The sequence below is a fragment of the Vigna unguiculata genome, chromosome 5 (assembly GCF_037176805.1).
Source record: "Vigna unguiculata cultivar grain cowpea cultivar isolate G323 ecotype 2 chromosome 5, ASM3717680v1, whole genome shotgun sequence".
Taxonomy (NCBI): Eukaryota; Viridiplantae; Streptophyta; class Magnoliopsida; order Fabales; family Fabaceae; genus Vigna; species Vigna unguiculata.
This window is the reverse complement of record NC_140796.1, coordinates 2,656,183-2,677,401: the sequence shown is the minus strand read 5'-3', so window position 1 is coordinate 2,677,401 and position 21,219 is coordinate 2,656,183. Positions and strand designations below refer to the sequence as shown.

Below are 21,219 nucleotides of genomic sequence, written 5' to 3'. Positions count from 1 at the left end.
AAATGTAGTCAGCTCCGACCAAAAGTCAGTTGAGTCCGTCCCATGCTGAAATTTGGTCTCGTTAACCCCGACAAAAAATCTGTCAAATTCTATGGTGTCGGGCATATGAACATAAATTTTAAAAAATTCATTTTAAATTTATTTTATGAAAAATGAATTTTGGATTTTGAACTTGATCCACATATTTGGATCCGATCCATGATCACCCCTAGTTTCCAAGATTTCTCATCACTTTAAAATTTCTAATTGTTATTATTATTCTATCACAAGTATACGCACATACTGTATTAAAAAAAATGCACACATTAATATCCATTTCAATACTACATTTTCTAATTCACATGTCATAACACTCACAACATACTACATTCCTAGAAATGAAAACACCTTGCCACATTCAATACTACCTTAATCAATATCCTCCCATCTCCACTCTTCACACACCACAAGAATTAAAAGTTTAAGCATGTCCCTACAAATTCTAAAAATCCTGATACAACATCCAATGTTCCGATTTCAAATCTGTCGAGTGACATCGTTAGGGTTAATCACTACATCTGAGGTATTGTCCACTTTGAAGTCAGAAACTCCATCACAGTATTGTCCACTACATCTTAGACGTCTTAGATACACCACTTTGAAGGAGAAAAATGTATTTAAACTGTTTTTGACCTCGACTTTTAGGCTCTTTGACCTCGACTCTTAGACAATGTATTGGATATACCGGAACAAGCTCTCAAACGAGGGTTAGGAAAGTTTTCATTCCCACAAACGACGCTGACATTTTCATTCTTCAAATATAATCAATAAATTTCTCAATGTCACACCCATCATTCAATCTCATATTGGCAACATTTTCTGTCACAACTAATATCTCAATTTCAATACTTTATCCACTACCAAAATTTATACTTCCATCGTCCATATCAATCACAATTTCTCAAGTTTTCATAACCTTCTATGTTTATAAAAATACCACCACTACTAACATTGTTCATTAAAAATCACACTTCTCACGTAAGATTCTCAGTTTAACACAAATACTATAGTCACACATTTATATCCGTTTATAAATTCAACCATGAAACATTAAAGTTTATCAATGAAATTAGTTTCCCTTACCCTTTTACGATTTTGCCTAGTATTTCTCTCTAACTCTAGATAGCTTTACACTCAAAATTACCCTTTCTACAAAGCAAAAGATTCCTATTATCATTTAAGGCATAAGCATCTCCTCGAAAGGATATTTTAACGAGAAAGAAGGAAGACTACATGTAATAAAAAGATAATCGCATTGAAAGGAAAAGAAAAAAACCATATTGCTTCCTAGGAAAAACAAGAGAGGAAGAAATCAAAATTAACTAGAAAATTTTGATCAAGAACTTTCATAAAATTCTTCACATAAACCACTCTTATAGTGTTGATTCTGCTGACTAAAAATTTAGAAGGAAATAAGTGAGATTTTACAAAGAAGAAAAGTGATTTTTACGGAAAGGGTTAATTGAGACTCTAACTAAAAAAATCAATTATTTTTTATAAATATTTACTAAAAAGTTATGCAATCAAAATAAATAATAAATTAATTATTAACAACAGAAATTTGAATATTATTTCTACTGTTATAATTTAATTACTTTGTAACTAATTTTTTTAATATATATTTATTTTATTTAAATTAAATTAAGAGTATTTTTGTAGTTTTGTTCTGGTACACATTTAATTTATTTACTGTTTCTGTTACATGAATTAAATCTACTATAAAAATGTCCATCATGAAGATAATACGTCCTTTTAGAAACACTATTTAAGAATGATTGGAATTACTAATCAATTGTTTAGCCTCCATTAGTGATAATAAATTTTAATCATTAGTATGTAAGTGGAAGACTTAGATCATCCACTTAGAATTTTATTTTAATTGTGGGATACTATAATAAAGTTGTAAAGAGTACTCAAAAGCAGTAGAATCCAACCAACTCACAGTACTGTTGAGAATCGGACAAATCAATATTTAAAAATGGTTTGGTATAGGAAGTGTTCTTGTTACTTTGTGTTTTTTCTTTCGTTTTCGTTTCTCTTCGATGCTAATAAAATTCTAATCAAAACGTAATGATCCGTATTGTATTTGGACGATTAAACATGTAAATATTTTTCACTGCAACTTAACAATAACTTACTGACAATAACAATATTTCAAATCAAGTTAAATTTTATAATATATATATATATATATTAATTTATTTTAAAAAATGAGTTATTTTCCCTCATAATAGCTTCACTGGAGATGTTTCCGGAGTTTTGTGAGGAACTTTACCAGATAGTGGAAATCATTTACATTGTAATGTGAGTTTCGAGAAATTAAAATTATAGATAATATAAAATCTCAAATTTTCTATATGTGTTGCATCGAAATAACAACTCTATATTTCAATTTTGTTATTTTACATTACCAAAAAAATATATTTTTTATTATTTTTTCTGACATTATTTTTTATAAATAATTATTGATAAAAAATTATGGAATTTTTTTAAAATATTTTACGAATATATTTACAAATTTTATATTTTTATAATAAAGGAAATTATCTGTTAATTAATTTTTTTAAATATAATAAAAATTTTTTTTTTAAAGATATTTATAACAAATTTTGAAAAAATCTCATAAAAATTTATAGTGTTAGATAATCTTGATTCTAAAACTGATTTCAGATAGTATCTACTTTGTTTGGTGCTAGGGTGAAAAGCTCCAACTTTTTATGCAAAACTAAAGAAAAAACAAACTATATAGCTTCAATATTTATAAAATAATAATAGACTATCATTTCATATAATTGATTGTGATTTTCTATTATAAATAATTATAATAATTCAAAAATAATAAATACAAATAAAATTATTTATCTATTTATTTATATTTATATAAATAATTTTCTTTCCACTTACTATTTTTTGCGTTACCTAGGTAACAAGCAATTTTGTTTGTTTTTTTTTTTTTTTTCTGATGGAGCAATTGCTTCATGGATAAGTATCATCTCTGTCTAACTATTATGGTAGACACAAAAAAAAAAACCTACCCTTCAGCTCGGTACTGAAAAACTGTACCGAATCATAAAGAATGGTGGTACCGTGATATTTTTAGCTCTGTTTGTTGGTTAGATAAAATCTTTTCAACAAAATTATAAACATGAGAGAAATAAATAAGAGTAAAGATTGTTTGGTAAAAATAAATAAATAAAAATAGGTGAAGTGATTGAAATTCCGAATATATGGAGATCGTATATGAGGTGTTATTTGTTTTTAAATTTAGGGTGTTATTATAATTTTATCTTTAAAAATGTTATATTTGGTTAAAAGAGAAGTAAATATTTAAATTGTATTTGGGTTCGATTTTTAAATGATGGAAAAGTATTGAATATATGAAAATAAATCTCTAGTTAGGAATTTTTTATTTTCATAAATAATGTCAATATTTTGATTTTAAATCGGTTGAAACAGCATAAATAATTGAAAAAAAAATTAATCATAGATTTTTTATTTAAAAAATTCATAACTTATGTCTTACATTTTTATTCAATCATAAAAATTTAATTATTTGAGCTTTTTATTCTGATTTTTTATTTATGCGCAACTTATTTATTTGTAGTTATATATTGCTTAGGATATGGTTAATTGGGATGAAGAATTGCTAGACTTATTATCAAATGTAATCTAACAATTAATTAATATATTTTTAAAATCCAAAATTGAATAAAGTTATAAATAATTAAATATTAAGGAATAAAAACTGTGAAATAAAAGATAGAAACCAAATTTTGAATTTTTAAAATATAATAATTATAATTAAAAAAGCACAGATAAAATATATCTTTTACTAAAACCATGAGATAAATATTTATTTAAAATTTAGAGGGGTTATAAATAAAATTTTATTAAAAGAAAAGATAGGTGTGTATCTACCTCAAAACTAAAAGTGGTGTGATGTTCTTTAGGATGATTTTAGAGTAGCCGAACACGTAATTTTTTTCTAAATAAAAAAAAAAAATAGAGAAGGGCTTTAGGCCATTAGACTTTTCTTTGTGAAAAAAAGTTACAAAAATTAAATCAATAAGGGATAATATGTTGAATGTGGTATTATTATCCCATAACGAAAAAGTGAATCGAATCACAGTGAAATTATGATACTTGAATTATTATATTTTTAAATAAAAAAATTATAATCAAACTAATAATTATAATTTTTGACAAGAGTAACCACTCGATCCTAATATAATCAAATTCTTCATGACATTTATCTACCTCCTACTAAATAAGATTAGCTGAAAAAAAAAAGACGTGAACTAAAATGGAATTCCGAGTTTGTGGAAAACTGTCTAAAAGGAGATAGATTTATATTTCTGATGCATATTTTAGAGACAGCCATTCAAATCGATGAATGTGACACAATTATTACAATTGAATTATATCAATGCCCCACCCAATAGTAGAAAAGACAACAAATTAAAAAAATCAAAGGAAAATAAATTGCATGCCTCGATTAACTTCAATAATATTTAGTTGAAAATATTAGATATTTTTATTCCAATTATAATAATAATTCATTTGTTGTTATGTCGCATGTTATTTTTTGTTAACAAGTTAAACTGATAAGTACTATTTATTGTTTAATTCATGTACTAGTATTCGTATTAGAAAACTATTATCATCAATTTGTATAATAGACTAGATGAGTATAAAACCACTCGTTTTTTGAACAGGGCAAACAAATTGAGAATTTTTAAAATTGTTCAAGAGAATTGAAAAAAAATAATATTATAATAGTAGAATAAAAAAATTGTTAAACTCTAAATTCATTTTTTTATAAAATAACTTATCACTAATTTATCGTTTTTTTATTTCAAAACGGCTATATTATAATTTTAAATTCTTTATTTTTTTAAGTTTTCTCTCTGTCATTCAATTACGATATTTATTAATTATAAAAAACTCTATATTTTTTTAATTACGCTAAAATCATAGTAATTTTTGTAAGGACTAGGTTTTTATTGTAAGTGTGTAAAATTAGAAAAGTTGCAAATAAGTTTGATATATGTTTAACTTTAGTATTTAAAGTATATATACAATGCTTATGGATTATGTTTAAATTTTTATTAGAATATGAAAGTTTTATTAATTTAAGGGCCGTCAGTAATTTTGGAATGTTCAGTGTGGTTAAAGGAAGTTGAGCCTTGATGTTTAGATTGTTATAAAAATAAAATAGAATCAAGATGAAAAGGGTGAGATTATAAGTATAAGGGTGCATATAACAATGTAATAAAGTAATTTCATTTCACCGAAACTCAAACTTTTGTTCTTTCAGTAAATTTTGAAATAAGTCTATTTTAAAATTTTGAACCAATTTAGCTTTTAATATCTCAAAATATATGAATTTAGTTATTTTAATAAAATTTTGTTAGGTTTATTTGATGTTTCGTATGTATTTCAGAATCGTATTTAAGTTTTTTATACTGTTTGACATATTTTTACTTCAATATTAAGTCAAATATAACTATGAAATGCCTTTGAAATGTCAAATAAACTTAAAAAAATTTGATTAAAATAACTAAATTCATGTATTTCGAGAGATGAAAGATTAAATTAGTCTAAAATTTCGAGATGTACTAATTCCAAAATTTAACGAAAGTTAAGGATAAAAAATATATTTAACTTTTTTTTTCAAGTCTCATTCACATTTTTTACTAATTTATCCTTTTTCTTTTTATGCTCATAGAAGATCAGATTCTCTTCTTCCTTTACTACAGAGCATCAGAAATTAAACTCTTGCCATAGGGTACGTTTTTCTAACTTTCATCTTTTCCTTTTTGATGAAGTAGTGTAAATAGGGTTTCATCTTATTTTTAAAATATGAAGATTAGATTCTCTTCTTCCTTTACCATGGAAAATTATTTCTTAACAATTTTTTTTGACAAACTTTTAATAATATTGATGTGGTGGTATCTCATTAGATAAAAAAGAAAAGGTTAAGTATGATTTGAACAGAGAAGAGAAAGATTTAGTGTGTCTTTAAAATAAAAAAAAATCAAAATTTATAAAAAAAGAAGTTTGTTAAACTATCAAACTCTCTTTTCTACAGAGAATCTGAAATTAAAGTCTTTTTCTAACTTTCGTCTTTTTCCTTTTTATGATAGAGTAGTGTAAATAGGGTTTTGTGGATTGAAGTGAACCTTTACTTAATCTTGACTTTGGGGTGTTTGAATTTTTGACTTAGTGAAGAGAGAAGGTGCTCTTGTGTTATTCTGCTTCAATAATTCTTTTCTAGATTTTATTTTTGTTAGAGTTTAAGGAAAGTTTTGTTAGAAAATCCAAATTTATATTTTTCTCTTTCTCTTTCTTTTTCTATATATATGTATATGCATTTACATGTTTATAACGTGTTACATTTTTCAATTCTAAAAATTACCCCTTTTAATTTTATGGCCATAGCTTCCATTGTTTTCAAATAATCTTTAAATTTATATGATTAAATTAAAAAACTGACAATTTATTCAAAAATTTAAAAGTATTTAAAAAATAATTTAAACCTCGTCTTTCAATTATACTTATTTATTTTATTCCAAGTTTATTTTTAAAATAACAACACCCACACTAATATTGAAACTGGTTTTTTTTTTTTGAAAATGACCCACAACAAACTGGTTACCCTTTAATCCTTACCCAATTTGCCAAAAAGAAAGCAACACGTTGAGAATTCCGTTTTGCCAACTAATTTCTAGACACGAACAATAATATGTACGATGCATGATTGGAGAAATTATTTTACGTTATCTGACCAAATTCGTGTGAAATTATATATTTCTTCAATGTCATTGTTTTTAATCAATATTATTATGTATTTTCATTATCATGTATTTCCTTTAACTGTTTTGTAACTTTCATTATTTTTAACTAATACAATGTCTTATAAATTTCTCGTGTATTTAAACATGTTTTACAAATTAAATAAACTAAGTTTTCTCGAAATTTTAATATTTTAACGTCAATAATTCAAAATAGGCTTAAATATCTTTTTGGTCATCATTTTCGTAGTGTTTGTTGCGGATTGTCACAGAATGTTTAAAATGATCATCATTTTGACCGAATGTTTAAAATGATCCCCATTTTCGCAATTCGTGTTTTATTTAGTCCTTTCCTGTAACGCCGTTTAAATCATTAACGGAACATTGTACCACACCTATACAGTACACGTAACGTAACATACCCTAATACAAACCGTGTCACCTGGTTTAAATCATTAACGGAGCATTGTACCACACCTATACAGTACACGTAACGTAACACACCCTAATACAAACCGTGCCACCTGTACAATGTTCCGTTAATGATTTAAACGATATTACAGAAAAGGACCAAATAAAACACGAATTGCGAAAATGGGAATCATTTTAAACATTCGGTAAAAATGATGATTATTTTAAACATTCTGTCAAAATGAGGACAATCCGCAACAAACACTACGAAAATGAAGATCAAAAAGTATTTAAGTCTTCAAAATATATATAAATATTTTATTATCAAAATTAAATATTATAAAATAGGAGTTTCTTATTATAATTAGATAATAGATTCTTGAGATACGAGAGTTTACGTATAAATAATAAATAATAATATTTTGATAATTTTTTATATTATTTAAAATAATATTTTTTAAATGATTTTAAAATATAAGAAAAATGATATATTATTTAAAATATATTACAGAAAAAAAAATCGACATTTAGTTGTTAAAAAATTATTATTTTTTAAATATATATTAGAGCACGTTTTATAAGAAGCTCAAAAGGGTTTCTGTTGTTAGATATGAACAATTTCAGCGAAACAGTAACCACAATGAAGGAGATATATGATTGTTTGCATTTTCAGATCTTGCCCATATGGCTTCACGTGCAAATATTCTTTTTTTACTTCACCACAAGATATTCTTATTTTTTAGAGGCCAATATTTATTTTTCTCGGCTACCACAATTCTGCACAAAGACCAGTTGCTGTGTGATTTACCCATGAACTAAAATCTCATCACACTCAAATGCTCTCAGAAGGTAAAAGTAGAAATGAAGAAGAGGTTGAAACGGGGTGGGGTAAAGCATTGGATCTCAATCTCCTCTTTCTTATCTTCCAGCTGTTTGTTGGAGACTGTGTGGTTCTGCTAGAGTGTAGATCTCATTGCCTTCTTCAACATCTTATTTAATTTGTTTTTAAAATATTATTTTTATTATTCAAATTTCATTCTCATTTTACTTCAAATTTTACAGAAGCAGACCTTCTGGTACGTTCTGTAATGTCAGTACTAACTGATAAAACAACTACCTATTAACCATGTTACAGCAATAGAATGGGGTTTTCTCGGTTTAAACAGGGTTCTGTTCTGTGTATATCATTGGGAAAACAGAGAGAAAATACTGATAAAAGTAAAACGTGAATGAATGAATAAGAAAGTTGTTAGAAAGTAGATGGATAGATTTTGTTTTATAAGCGCATCGATGTTGGTACCCGAGAAAACTTATAAAACTAACACGTGAGTGAATGAATAAAAAAGTGGTTGGAAAGTGGTTGGATGGTTTTTATAACAGCACTGAGGATCGGTAATCACTGGATTATAGCTGTCTGGTTTTCCCGTATTTGGTCTGGGTAGAACAAAGCAGCAAGAAGCCATGAAAGTGGTAGAAGTTGAGAGTATAGCACCAAGCTCTGAATCCAAAGAGTTACCGACAGAGGCATCTTTCGCCCTCACCTTCTTCGACATATTATGGCTAAGGTTACCCCCTGTTCAACGTGTCTTCTTCTATGAATTTCATCATCCAAGTGATGTTTTTTTCGATACCCTTCTTCCCAAACTCAAACGCTCTCTCTCTCTTGCACTTGGCCACTTTTACCCTCTCGCTGGACACCTCACTTGGCCCACTCACTCCACCAAACCCCTCATCGTTTACAACCAGGGTGATACTCTTTCACTCACTGTAGCTGAATCTGACGCCGATTTCAACCATCTTGCAGGGACAAATTTCACCGAAGCTACAGAAACTCACCCTTTTGTACCTCCCTTGACCATATCCCACGAACAAACCACGCTTTTTGCCGTGCAAGTTACTCTCTTTCCAAACGCTGGATTTGCCATCGGAATAACCTCCCACCATGCTGTTCTTGATGGCAAGGCTTCAACAACATTTGTCAAATCGTGGGCGTATCTCTGCAGAGAAGCACAACCACCCTATTCTCTGCCAGCGGAATGGGTTCCTTTCTTTGACAGGGAAATAGTGAAAGACCCCACAAAAATAGGAGAAAAGTATTCCCGTGATTGGTTAAAGATGGGTGGACCCAACAACAGAAGCCTCAAGGTTAGCGAGATGCCAGTTCCGGAAGAAGCAACTAGAGGCTTGTTTCATTTGTCTAGCTCCGGTATCGAAAAGCTGAAGCAGATTGTGCAGAGTAAAGAGAACAACACCAACCTTCACTTGTCAACTTTTGTTCTAGCTGCAGCCTATTCGATGGTGTGCAGAGTGAAAGCAGAAGGTGGCCAAAGTACAAGCACTGGTTTCGGTCTGAACGTTGATTGCAGGCGTCAGATGGAACCGCCTGTTCCCCCGACGTATTTAGGGAACTGTGTTGGTATCACTGTTGCAATTACTGAAACAAAAGACTTGTTGGGGGAGGATGGGCTTGTTGTGGCTGTGAAAGCACTGAGTGAAGCTTTGGGAACATTGAAGAAGGAGGGTTTTCTGCACGAAGCAGAAGACTGGTGGAAGATGGTGTATGAAAGTTACAAAGTTGGTGACACAAAGACAGCTGCATTTGCAGGGTCACCGAGGTTTGACATTTACAGTAGTGATTTTGGTTGGGGGAAACCAACGAAGGTGGAGATGGTGTCTATTGACAGAACTGCAGCGTTTTGTTTTTCAGATAGCAGAACTGGTGATGGTATTGAAATAGGTTTCGTGACCAAGAAAAAAGCTATGGAGACCTTTGCTTCTCTCTTTGAAGAGGGTCTTCGATCTTGAGTCTCTATCCTATTGGTTTGGGTAGATGTTGTGCTTTTCAGGAATAAGACTCTCTATCATTTGGTAGCTTATTGTCATCTGAAATGTTGTGTCGGTGTGGAATGATGAAATAAATCATTTGACAACCATGTATTAGCAGCATAGGTGTTGATTATCCCCATGTTTGGGTAGATCATTTCTCTTTTCAGGAATAAAAGTCTGGCAAAACTTTTTATCTCTTATACTCTATCATTTGGCTAGTTATTATTATCTGAAACGCTGTGTAGGTTTGCAATAGTAAAATAAATCATTCCACTATCGTGTATTAGCACTGGTGTTGGTTATCCCCATATTTTGTTAATGTGAAGTCGTAAGGTGAAGTACTGGTGTTGATTTTTGAAAATGTTGATCCTCCCCCTCAATTTTTTGGGAGGAAGTATGAAAAGTGTTAAAAAGGAACAAAAAGAGAAGAAAGAAACTGGGTGGGAACGAGGACAAGGACAAAAGGAAAGAACTGATGATATAATCTTACAAAAACGACTTGTTAGATTTTGTGAAAGATTGATTAGAAATTAAGGTGTGTTGTTTTGACTGGACTCTTTGTAGGAACTGGAACCATTGTTTCTTGGCATTATGAACAAGCTAGTTCTTCGAGAAATACAGATGAAGATTCAATGGACAATAATTTGCCAAGTCGAAGAATCCAAACAAAAATAAACTGATATGATTCAGTCGAGGCACATTCTACACGCAGAAATAAACTTTCACTCCTAACATGATAAAATTACAATGACTAAATGACCGACTAATTCACCATGTAACTAATACACACATTACAAATCTTAGACATAGATCGACAAAAGGATGAGACTAGAAAGATTTTTGAGTGAAACACGAATCCACCAAGCTGTTTGAAAGAAAAGGACGGAAATAGTTCGGAATCACTTGGATGAATCTAGATTTTGTTTGTCTGCTTCCGTATCAACTTGTTGATAAATATAATCTTATTTATAATTTGTTGCTTTCACAACAATAATAAAATATAAGAGTAAGATTGAAAAAGACATTTTATTATGATTGAAGTGTTTTAAACATAGATTTTAGCACAATATACAATATATGGTCTGTGTTCTGTCTTTATAGATGCAATCTAAACTAAAGAAATAATAAAAGGTCATTCAACAACGAATACTTAAGACAATAAACAATCTCTATAAGACCATTTAATTGTATGATTGAACTCTTCATCATACTTTTAAAACCAATCATCACATAATTTAATATTTTATATAGTATGGCATTACACATTTCTCCCACGATGATATTTAAGATTTGAGAGATTTGGTGTGAAGGAAATTATCATCTATGGAATTTTTGGAACTGCTGGGTCTAAATTGGATTGTTTAAAGTATGAGTTATATAGAATGGATAAGATACGTCTAAGAACTTAAAAATGTAATACAAAAAATGTTATCAAAACGAAAATAAGCTAAACTTAGAAGAAGTGAAATGCAATTGGAACTGCACAATTCATCTCGTAGCTTTAAACACGTACATTGAGGGTAGGAAAAAAATTGTTGTAGAAATGACACGTACAAAAGATTCATGCAAGAAATGACACCTGTGAAGTGTGAGGAGAATTCATCAGAGAAGATTAATAATAGCTAATAGCTTAGAATCAACACATTTGAAATGTATAAGATTACAGGGCACGTTATGCAGAGAATATAATGTATATCTGTTTCAATTAACCACCTGCATCAGTTTTCTTTTCTCTTTTCCTTTTTTTCTGTTTGGTCCAAGCAACAAGAAAGAAACCATGCATGTGGTACAAGTTTTCAGCATAGCACCAACTTTGGATTCAGAAGAATTACCAACACAAACATCGCTTCCTCTCACCTTCTTTGACATACTATGGTTAAGGTCACCTCCTATTCAACGCATTCTCTTCTACCAATTCTCTCACCCAACCCCACCCTTCTTCCATACCCTTCTTCCCAAACTCATAAACTCTCTTTCTCTTGCACTAGGCCACTTTTTTCCTCTTGCAGGCCACCTCACTTGGCCCCTTCACTCCCAAAACCCCATCATCAATTACAAAACGGGTGACACCGTTTCTCTCACAGCAGCTGAATCTGATGCTGATTTCAACCATCTAGCGGGCTCAAATCTTTGGGAAAGTGAAAAAATGCACCATCTTTTACCTCACTTGACAATATCACACGAACAAGCTACGATTTTAGCCTTGCAAATCACTCTGTTTCCAAACTCCGGATTTTCCATTGGAATAACCTCACACCGTGCTGTTCTTGATGCCAAGACTTCAACATCGTTTATCAAGTCCTGGGCTTATCTTTGTCGAGAATCACGCGCAGCCACTTGTTTGCCACCTGAATTGTGTCCTTTCTATGAAAGGATACTAGTAAAAGACCCCAACCAAATAGGGGAAAAATTCGTCAATGATTGGTTAATGCAGGGAGGATCCAACAACAGAAGCCTGATGGTTTGGGATGTGCAATCTCCGGAACATGCAACTGGAGGATTATTTCAATTGTCTGGTTTAGATATTGAAAAGCTGAAGAATTGTGTCGTGTCTAAGCAGGGACAGAACAACAACATCAATCTTCACTTGTCAACGTTTGTGTTGTCTCTTGCATATGCATGGGTTTGCAGGGTGAGAGCCGAGGAAATGGAAAACGAGAGAGTTATGTTGATTCTGACAGTGGATTGCAGGGGTTGTTTGGAGCCACCTCTTCCTCCGACCTATTTTGGTAACTGTGTTGGGTTAAGACTTGCAACTGCTGAAAGAAGAGAATTGTTGGGGGAGGATGGACTATTTGTGGCTGTGGAAGCACTAAGTGAAGCTTTGGAAAGTGTGAAGAAGGATGGTGTTCTGAATGGAGCTGAAAATTGGTCATCATGGTTGCTTGAAGCTGATGTGAAGGCGATTGGAGTTGCAGGGTTACCGAATCTTGAGGCTTATAGTTGTGACTTTGGTTGGGGAGGACCAAAGAAGGTGGAGACAGTGTCTGTTGAAAGAACTACAGTGTTTAGTCTTTCAGATAGCAACAGTGGAGAAGGAATTGAGATAGGTTTTGTGTCCAAGAAAACAACAATGGAGAACTTTGCTTCTCTCTTTGCTAAAGGACTTCAATCTTGAGTTCCTCCCATGGCTTTTCAAGAATAAATTCCATTTAGGAAAATTATGTTTTGAAATGTAGCATGTAACAGCTTCTTCTTTGAAATGTTCTGTCCTTTCATAATAAAGAAGTGTTTATGGAATGTGGTTTGAGAGATATTGTTAATGGTTATGGGAACATAGCATAGAGCAAATACTTATTCACCCTTAATATAAAGTGGACAAATAAGTTAGGGTTTAGGGTTTTTAGTGTTCATACATCAAAATGAAGTTTAATGAGAAAGAGAGCTTTCTGGGACCAAATCAAATGCTCTGAAAAAGAAAACTGCAGAAATGAATTTTGAATCTAATTTGAAATTTCAGATAATTGATGAACGAAACACTCTTTTTGTGAATATTTTTCTTTTCACCCACGATCTTTTTTAAACTCTGATATTGATGGACAAACCTTCATATCTCTTTCATCAAAAGATGCTGTTTGACAATTTTTTTTTACTGAATATATTTTGAAAAATTGTTCGAGACAGAATAAGAAGAAAAAAAATAAAACATATTCATTTACAAGGAAACTCTTATGTATACATTAATATGTAAAAATGTTTTCATGTCATTTCTTTAAAATTTTATTTACTAATTTGTGTATAAGTTAATTTTAACTTATAAAAGGATATTTCATTTATTTTTATCCAAACAAAAAGAATCATATTTCTAATTGGAGAATGAAAGGTATTTTTTCTTTTCAAGGAGGTTGATCATACATCAAGTCTAGATCAGGTATAAATTTTCAAACAAAATTTTTACGTTGCCACACCTTGCAGATACAATTTTAATTCTTTTTTGGATTAAAACATATAATTTATTTTTTTTGGATCTATCTCACTCAGATCTCATTACCAAGATTCACGGATGTTTAAGATAATCAGGCCTTTTAAAAGTTTTAATGTCAATTGTTGAGACTAAAAATAAATCATATTTTGAAAGAAGACAAAAATATTCAATTAAAATATAACTCTGACTTAATAATTTTAATATTACTACCTCTGGCCAAAAAGTGAGGTATGACATTAACAATCTAACCACCCTCCCCTTACTTCTACTTTACGGAAATTTATTAACAGAGGATGAAATTACCAACTTCAAAAAAGTTGTTTTTCTACAGCTAAATCATAATTATGATTAAACCTACATTTATTAAATTAATCAGAAAACAAAAAAAATGAAAAGCTTGACCCATACACATAAAAAAAAAAGCAGGCGACAAATCATAGGGCATGCGTCCGACAAAGCAAGTTATGGAAGACAAAAATATTAGAAAGACAAAGCAAAGAGGTGACACATATCCCAACAAAACAAACCATTTGTTATGTCACGAGTTCTCTTCTATTCAGTCTCAAGAGACAAAACCTACCGTTTTTCTCTTTTCTTTTTCTTTTCCTTCTAAGTTTCTTTTGGATCATCTTTCTGTAGTCTGCTCATAACAGTAACTGCATGTCACACAGAACTGTTGAATGGAAGTTTAATTGAATCACTTCCTTATTAAGAAATATTAAATAAACTTTTGATTTTTTTTTCTTTTAATGAGTCAGTCATACAATTTTAGTCACATGGTTTCTAATTGTGTTAATTCGATTCTTAAGTATTCAAATGTACATTTTTTATCTTTAAGAAATTCAATTACAATTTATATATTGAGTTTTCATATATCAAAATTGTAAAATTTTAATTACTTCATCGATTGGGATAACTTACCCATGATATGTTTGAAAAATTAAAATTATACATTTACAGCATATAAAATATTTAACTAGAGAGTTTTTTGTTATCCGCATTTAACTAGCTAGCATAATTAAAACATGACACTAAAATCATTGCAACAATATTTGAAAAACCTGATTATCATGAAAAATTAAAGTAATACATTTGAATGCTAAAAAAATATAGAATTTTAGTTAAAACTAAAATATAATTAGTGATTTAGAAAAAGTAAAAGCCAGCACTCATAGACCGTGTTTGATCATGTTCTTTTTTTCTCTTCAAGTTGAATCTCAAAACAAGGAACAACTTTTAGTGTGTGAGGGAACCTGAAATTTCAGATTGTAATGGCTTGAAGCATGTGGATAAACTGCATTTTAGACGAACTAAATCACACCTTTATTTTTTTTCAGTGATTCTTGTATTAATTTGTCATTCAAAGCCTGGTACTAGAGATTAAAAAGATATTAATTTCTCAAGAAATTAGATATAAAGTTAGTTTTGAAAATCTAATTACTTTTTTTATTGGAACTTCAGCGTCTTTAATCCTTATCCCTTAGGAAATGACCTCACTTTATAAATATCAGTACCGAATGCTTTAGAGTACAAAAAGAAGGATAAACTTAAAAAAAATGAAGGATTATCTTGATGGTGCCAAAAAGATAAATATTTATAGTTTTTATTTGCTAAAATAATAATTATTTCAAATAGATGGAGAGTTTCTAATCGGGTAGGAGTTTGCTTAACGTTACCTCTACTTTTAAGTGTGACTGATAGCTTTCGTTCTCAATATGCATATAGTATCAGGATTTATTTGGATGAATTCATTAGTAAAATCTTCAAGGAGAAAAATACATAAAAAAGAATGAAATTAATTTTTGTAAAACTTTAAACTTAAGTTATGTATAAATTAGAAAAAGAATATAGCATAAAATACATGCTCTGAAATTTGACAAAATTGCAGTGAGCGTGAGTGACTATGACGCTTGATTCTTTAGAGATATAATAGAGCGATTGGCATTGAAAAAACTGTAACATGATTGGTGTGGCGGTGCCTTAGTCCAAGTGTTTGGCAACTATTTTTTCATGGAGGTTACTGTCTCAATTTCTACCATTATGGGGGCCACTACCATTTCTATATCATTCTTATAATACACTCTGAAAATGAAAACCTAAAACATTAGGTTTTGCATTATATTATTACACCGCAGTTCTTCTGCTGGTTAATTAGGGTAAGAGAAATGATGATATTAATGGAAATTATGCAGTTGTAAACACCCTAAAAACCTAGAGGATGTGGACAAAATTGTAGTTGTAGACTGTTTTCTAATCATCACACAACACAACATACAAATAACTTCTTTATTTTTCTCTATCTTTCTTCCTTTTGAATCACCTGCATATTACACTGTAGTTGTGATTACGATTTTAACGTGTTCTATACAGTTGTGGAAGCTATCATTTTTTTACGTTACAATTGATATTACAGTCGCATATTTTTAAAAGCTTCATAGCTGTATTGCAAATTCGTCACGAATCACCAAACTTCCATTGTTGATGAGCTTAGACTGACATGCAAAATTGAAGTTAGGAGTTGGACAAAGACACAAGATAACGTTACAGCTTACAGATAGTACGGTTGCTTCTGCTTCTGATGCGTTCTGGCAGTTTATAAAAGTGGATGATTAGTCACGAGCTCTGCGTCTGACCCAGGGTTTCTATGACGAATCTGGAAACCATTTTTTGGATCATATTGTTTCCCATACAAAGAAACCAGTCATTAGTCTGTTTATCATTTCTTTTTTTCGGATAAAACACTAGACACTGCTTGTTCATAGTCTTTTATATAGCCTCGGAAGCTTTCACGGATGACAGAAAGGAACCCTCTATTACAGTGTAAAGAATGTATATATAACCATTTTCCTTTCTCCTTTCAGAAAGTAGAAACTTGATTTTTTTCTTCCTTCTTTTCACCTTTCGCTCATGTTCTCTTGGCCGTTTATGTCTTAACTTCTTAATGTCCTACGTTATATATTAGGTATATATGATGTTCTTTTAGCTGCAAAACATATTCATATCATAGTACTCCCTTCTTCTTCGATGGTTTAAATAATGAAGCAAATTTATAACACTGTTTAGAAATGTTTGGGCTTAGTGACTGTGGAATAACTTCTTGAGCATCCATCTCTTTCAGATAATCACTCGAACCATGATGTTTTTTTTTTTTTTTGTAACGTATGCGTGATGAAAAGGAATTGGAGCCAAAGAGTCGTTTGCCTTTGTTCTTTTTGTGGAATTAAAAGAAGGCCCACTTCTTTTTCCATGGAAATTAAAGAACATTGTATCTTTAGGAATATATATAGTCTGCCTTTTTCTATTTTCTCATGCTTTTACATGTCAAATATATGCAAATTAGAAGATATTTTGTTTAGGGCATATAAGAACTTTGCTTAACACGTATCTATTAATTAAAGAAAAATCAGGTTGGTTGCTGTAGTTTTCAGATTTATTCCTTGTTTGTTAGGATGAATTTATCCATGTTAGAAACCATGAGAAGGAAAATTGTAATGAAGGCTATACTGGAACTGAGATGGTTTAGGGTTTTGAGATGAAGGCTAATCCAAATTGAAAAGTGAAAGAACATAATAGCAGTCTTTGCCAAATGAAGAAGAGAAGAAACTTGGGTTACGTTTGTGCATCAGACATATGATTAATTGACTTTGTTTTGATGAAAGCATGCGCCATAGGGTTAATAACTGTGTCAGTGTCAGCTCAATGAAAAGCCTCAACTTGCCTCCCATGCATATCTCTCTGCAAAAGTTGTGTGGTCCTGTTTGTGCTCAGTGGGTGTACGTTTCAAAAGATATCACAACATAATTGGTCCCTCACCTACCAGTACCTTTCCCTTCTCCGAAGTAGCTATCATACACATAGACATGACAATGCCCTTGGACAAGGCACCACAACTTTTTAAGTCTCGCCATTACTTATCCCAACTGGATTTCTCTGTTTGTCTTCTAAATCCTCTCCATGTGATGCCCTTACTCTTTCTGTTTTATCTCAACTTCTTTTTTTTTACCTTTTCTTTTCATCTCTGAGCCACCAACTATGAACATCCCATGCTCCAAAATATAGTAACTGTAAAAGGAAACAGATAATTCTGCCCAAGAAAAACTGTCGAGTGAAAACATTACGGATGACATATCAATCAATGATTTGTTTATACAAAAATCATTGTCACCTTTTGTTTTTTTCGTCAATCCAAAATCTCTTTCGATCTATTCTGCTGATAACTGTTATTTCGACAATACAAAGATTAATTTAACTGTCGACTCTTGGTAAAACAAAACTTGGGATTATTGTTGCAATTGGGTTGTCCAAAACTTGACTGATCAATGATTATGAGGCTGTCATGTCCTTCTGAAACTATTCATGTTCGATTATGAGAATACGTTAATGGAAAACTTCTTATACATTAATATGTTAAGAGATGCAGATATTAGTTAACAAGGCTTTTGCCCTTAATAAGAACAACATTTTTTGTTGATGCTTGCTACATCTGTGGATCCCCATGTGATGTGTTCAGTCACAAAACCTTTTGTAGTTGTCGATAAAGTGTAATCAGGCGTTTTAGAAGTGTGTATAGGAATGGTCCCCTTCTGATATTATTAACTGTGTTCATTAGGTTAAGCCCTAAAGCAAGCACTTTTTTTTTGTTAAATTAAAACCTAACAAATATAGTGAAAAATCTTTTGTACAGAAGTCAAGCCACTTTCCTTTAATAACAAACTAAGAAAACTTACCCCGAACACTTTTACCTTCCAAAAAATTAAAGTAATTTGTAACAATTTTTATCAGTAAACGTTACAAAGTTGTTTAATTGCCCTACATTAAGTACTCAAGGTTTGTGACAACAAAATATCAGAATATATAGCAACTATAACAAAGGAAATGATTGCCCATTATGCCTGACCAAAAAATGATAAGACAAAGACTACCATACTTATTTGACCAATTGGGATGTTTGCCACGTGTCAAACTATGCGCCATTGCTTTATCTTTCAGTGTGGCGTGGTAGTTGAATTCCGGCATCTTCCTTTTCCAAGCTGCAGACTCCAACTTCCACACTATTATGTGCAATTAAAGCCAAGTCAAGCTCGATCGCAAATATCAAATTTTGTTCAAGCTTGTTATTCAAAACCACAGTGCAAACTTCATCCTTCTACCTTGTGGTGCATGCTTGGTATGAGAACAGGCACGTGTTCATGTGAGTTTGCAGATTTACGATCAATTATATATATATATATATATATATATAACTAGGGTTTGTATAAATTAAATTTAATATTCAAGCGTAGCTACATGTTTAGCTTGTGAGCTTAAATATTAAATAGTTGCATTATTTTTCCTGATAAGTTTAATTGCACCTTCCTGACTGTGATGCAGCCTTTTGCTGCAGTTTTCTTTATGTATATATGATAGATAGATGCCTCTGCTTCTAATTTCTAAATTATTTTAGAGTATTTTAATATACAACTGCATTTGATATGATTCTTTTTGGTATTTCATACAAATGTTCTTTAATCCCCTCAAAATCACATATATAGAGAGAGAACTATATGCTAACATCCATTAGTTTTCTGCAAGTCAGCGATCTGTGTCGCCTTCTTCATGCTTCCACTTCCAAAGGGAAAGAATATGGATTTTAAACAATATTTATATTTGATTTATTTAATTAACGCCTTTAAATCTGAGTAAATTTTATGGAATCATCTTCTTAGTATTTCCTATTATTTTATTTCGTGTGTTTCCATGCAGATTCCTAGGATCGAGAGACAACCCGTAAATCCGCACAAGGGACTTAAAATTTAGCAGTTTCATTGTTGATGGTACTGTGGAACAGAATTTTGACAAGCATAAAGTGGAAGGACAAAACTCTGCACCTAGCTACCAACAATGAGATACATAAGATCATGATTAAGAGCCCAAAAGAAGTGGATTTTGCTTTAAAACAAGAGGGTGGTCATTCTCAATCAATTAGTGATCCTGAAAAGGCAAAGGCTTCATCAAGCTCAGTAGCACAATGGCCAAGATTGAAGGATCCAAGAATTGTTCGAGTCTCTAGAGCCTTTGGAGGGAAAGACAGGCACAGCAAGGTCTGCACAGTAAGAGGGTTAAGAGACAGACGGGTGCGATTATCAGTACCAACTGCTATCCAACTCTATGATCTTCAAGATAGGTTAGGGCTCAGTCAACCCAGCAAGGTTGTTGATTGGTTGCTGAATGCTGCTAAGCATGAAATTGATGAACTTCCACCACTGCCACTTATTCCTTCAGTGAATAACTTCACCCTTGGTTATCATCCATCTGCTGTTACTTCTAATGATGCCACAAACCCTCACTCTCAGCAGAATGAACAAGTTCTTAATATAAATAGCAGCATTCAGTGGCAAGGTTCAGACCAAAATTCTTCATGGAAATTAAAGCGTAAAGAAGTTTCAGGAGAAATGATCAGCACTGATCAGGATGAGCAAGGAAGCAATAATGAAGGTCCTAGCACACATGTTATGCCAAATAATCTTTTGCCAAGGGTTAACCATAATTCATTCTTGGGCCTGCTAAATGCTATGCCACAAGGTTACCAGTGGGAAGCTTCCGCTGGTGATGTTTCTCATCCTCAGTTGCCAAACAATGGATTTTCTAACCAAACAGACATACATAACGTTGTACCTTTCCCAACATCAACATTGTCTTTATCAACAGGGAATTCTCAAATTCTGCTGTGTCCTCCGGGAGCAGCACAGCCATATTTCCCATCACATTTTACAGCAATGGACATGGATCAGAGGCAAATCAACCACCACTATCAGATGATGAGTTCAGGTTCTCAAAACCCATTGGCGAATTCTCTCAATCATTCTTTTAGCTTTGCTATGATGTCTCATAAACCCCTCCATTCACCCAACAGCAGCAAAAGCCCTTCCGACAAACACCAAGATTTCCCTTCCAAGTGAGTGATACACAAAAATACAAAGTTTATCTGCTCCTTCTCGCACAATGTGCATGGATCATGAAGACTGTGAGAAAGCTTCTTCAATTACAAGATGGTCCACGTTACGGCGAGTTTGAATAATCATTTCGTTCTTGAATGCGTGTTTGGATTTCCTTCTATTTCTTTCAGTTATATAGGTAACCCTTAAATTTTCCCTTTAGTTTTTTGAGCTTATATATTTGCATGAAACGGTCTTACATATGAATGGCTTTCTATGGGTATAATATAATATAAGAGTTCTCCTTTAA

The 21,219-nt window shown here is 31.5% G+C and overlaps 1 protein-coding gene and 2 pseudogenes across 4 annotated transcripts; all 3 read left to right on the top strand.

The window, feature by feature from the left end:
* Positions 1 to 8,260: 8,260 nt before the first annotated feature.
* Positions 8,261 to 10,270, top strand: LOC114185131 (phenolic glucoside malonyltransferase 1 pseudogene; annotated as a pseudogene). Its single transcript, XR_014995331.1, has one exon. The product of XR_014995331.1 is annotated as a phenolic glucoside malonyltransferase 1 pseudogene (transcript).
* Positions 10,271 to 11,604: 1,334 nt separating this feature from the next.
* LOC114186114 (phenolic glucoside malonyltransferase 2 pseudogene) lies at positions 11,605 to 13,310 on the top strand (annotated as a pseudogene). The gene has a single exon (XR_014994870.1). The product of XR_014994870.1 is annotated as a phenolic glucoside malonyltransferase 2 pseudogene (transcript).
* Positions 13,311 to 18,904: 5,594 nt separating this feature from the next.
* Positions 18,905 to 21,219, top strand: LOC114184042 (transcription factor TCP13-like). Of its 2 annotated transcripts, none has more exons than XM_028071274.2 (2): positions 18,905 to 19,186; positions 19,738 to 21,219. In XM_028071274.2, exon 2 carries the CDS (start codon positions 19,806 to 19,808, stop codon positions 20,931 to 20,933), a length of 1,128 nt encoding a protein of 375 aa, XP_027927075.1. In that variant the 5' UTR covers positions 18,905 to 19,186; positions 19,738 to 19,805; the 3' UTR covers positions 20,934 to 21,219. The 2 variants fall into 2 exon arrangements, with proteins under 2 accessions (XP_027927075.1, XP_027927076.1); XM_028071275.2 differs by having other exon boundaries at positions 18,921 to 19,174.

Bases quoted from the DNA above. Each gene is read 5' to 3' on its own strand.
- LOC114184042 (XM_028071274.2), top strand. From the start codon at position 19,806: ATGGTACTGTGGAACAGAATTTTGACAAGCATAAAGTGGAAGGACAAA.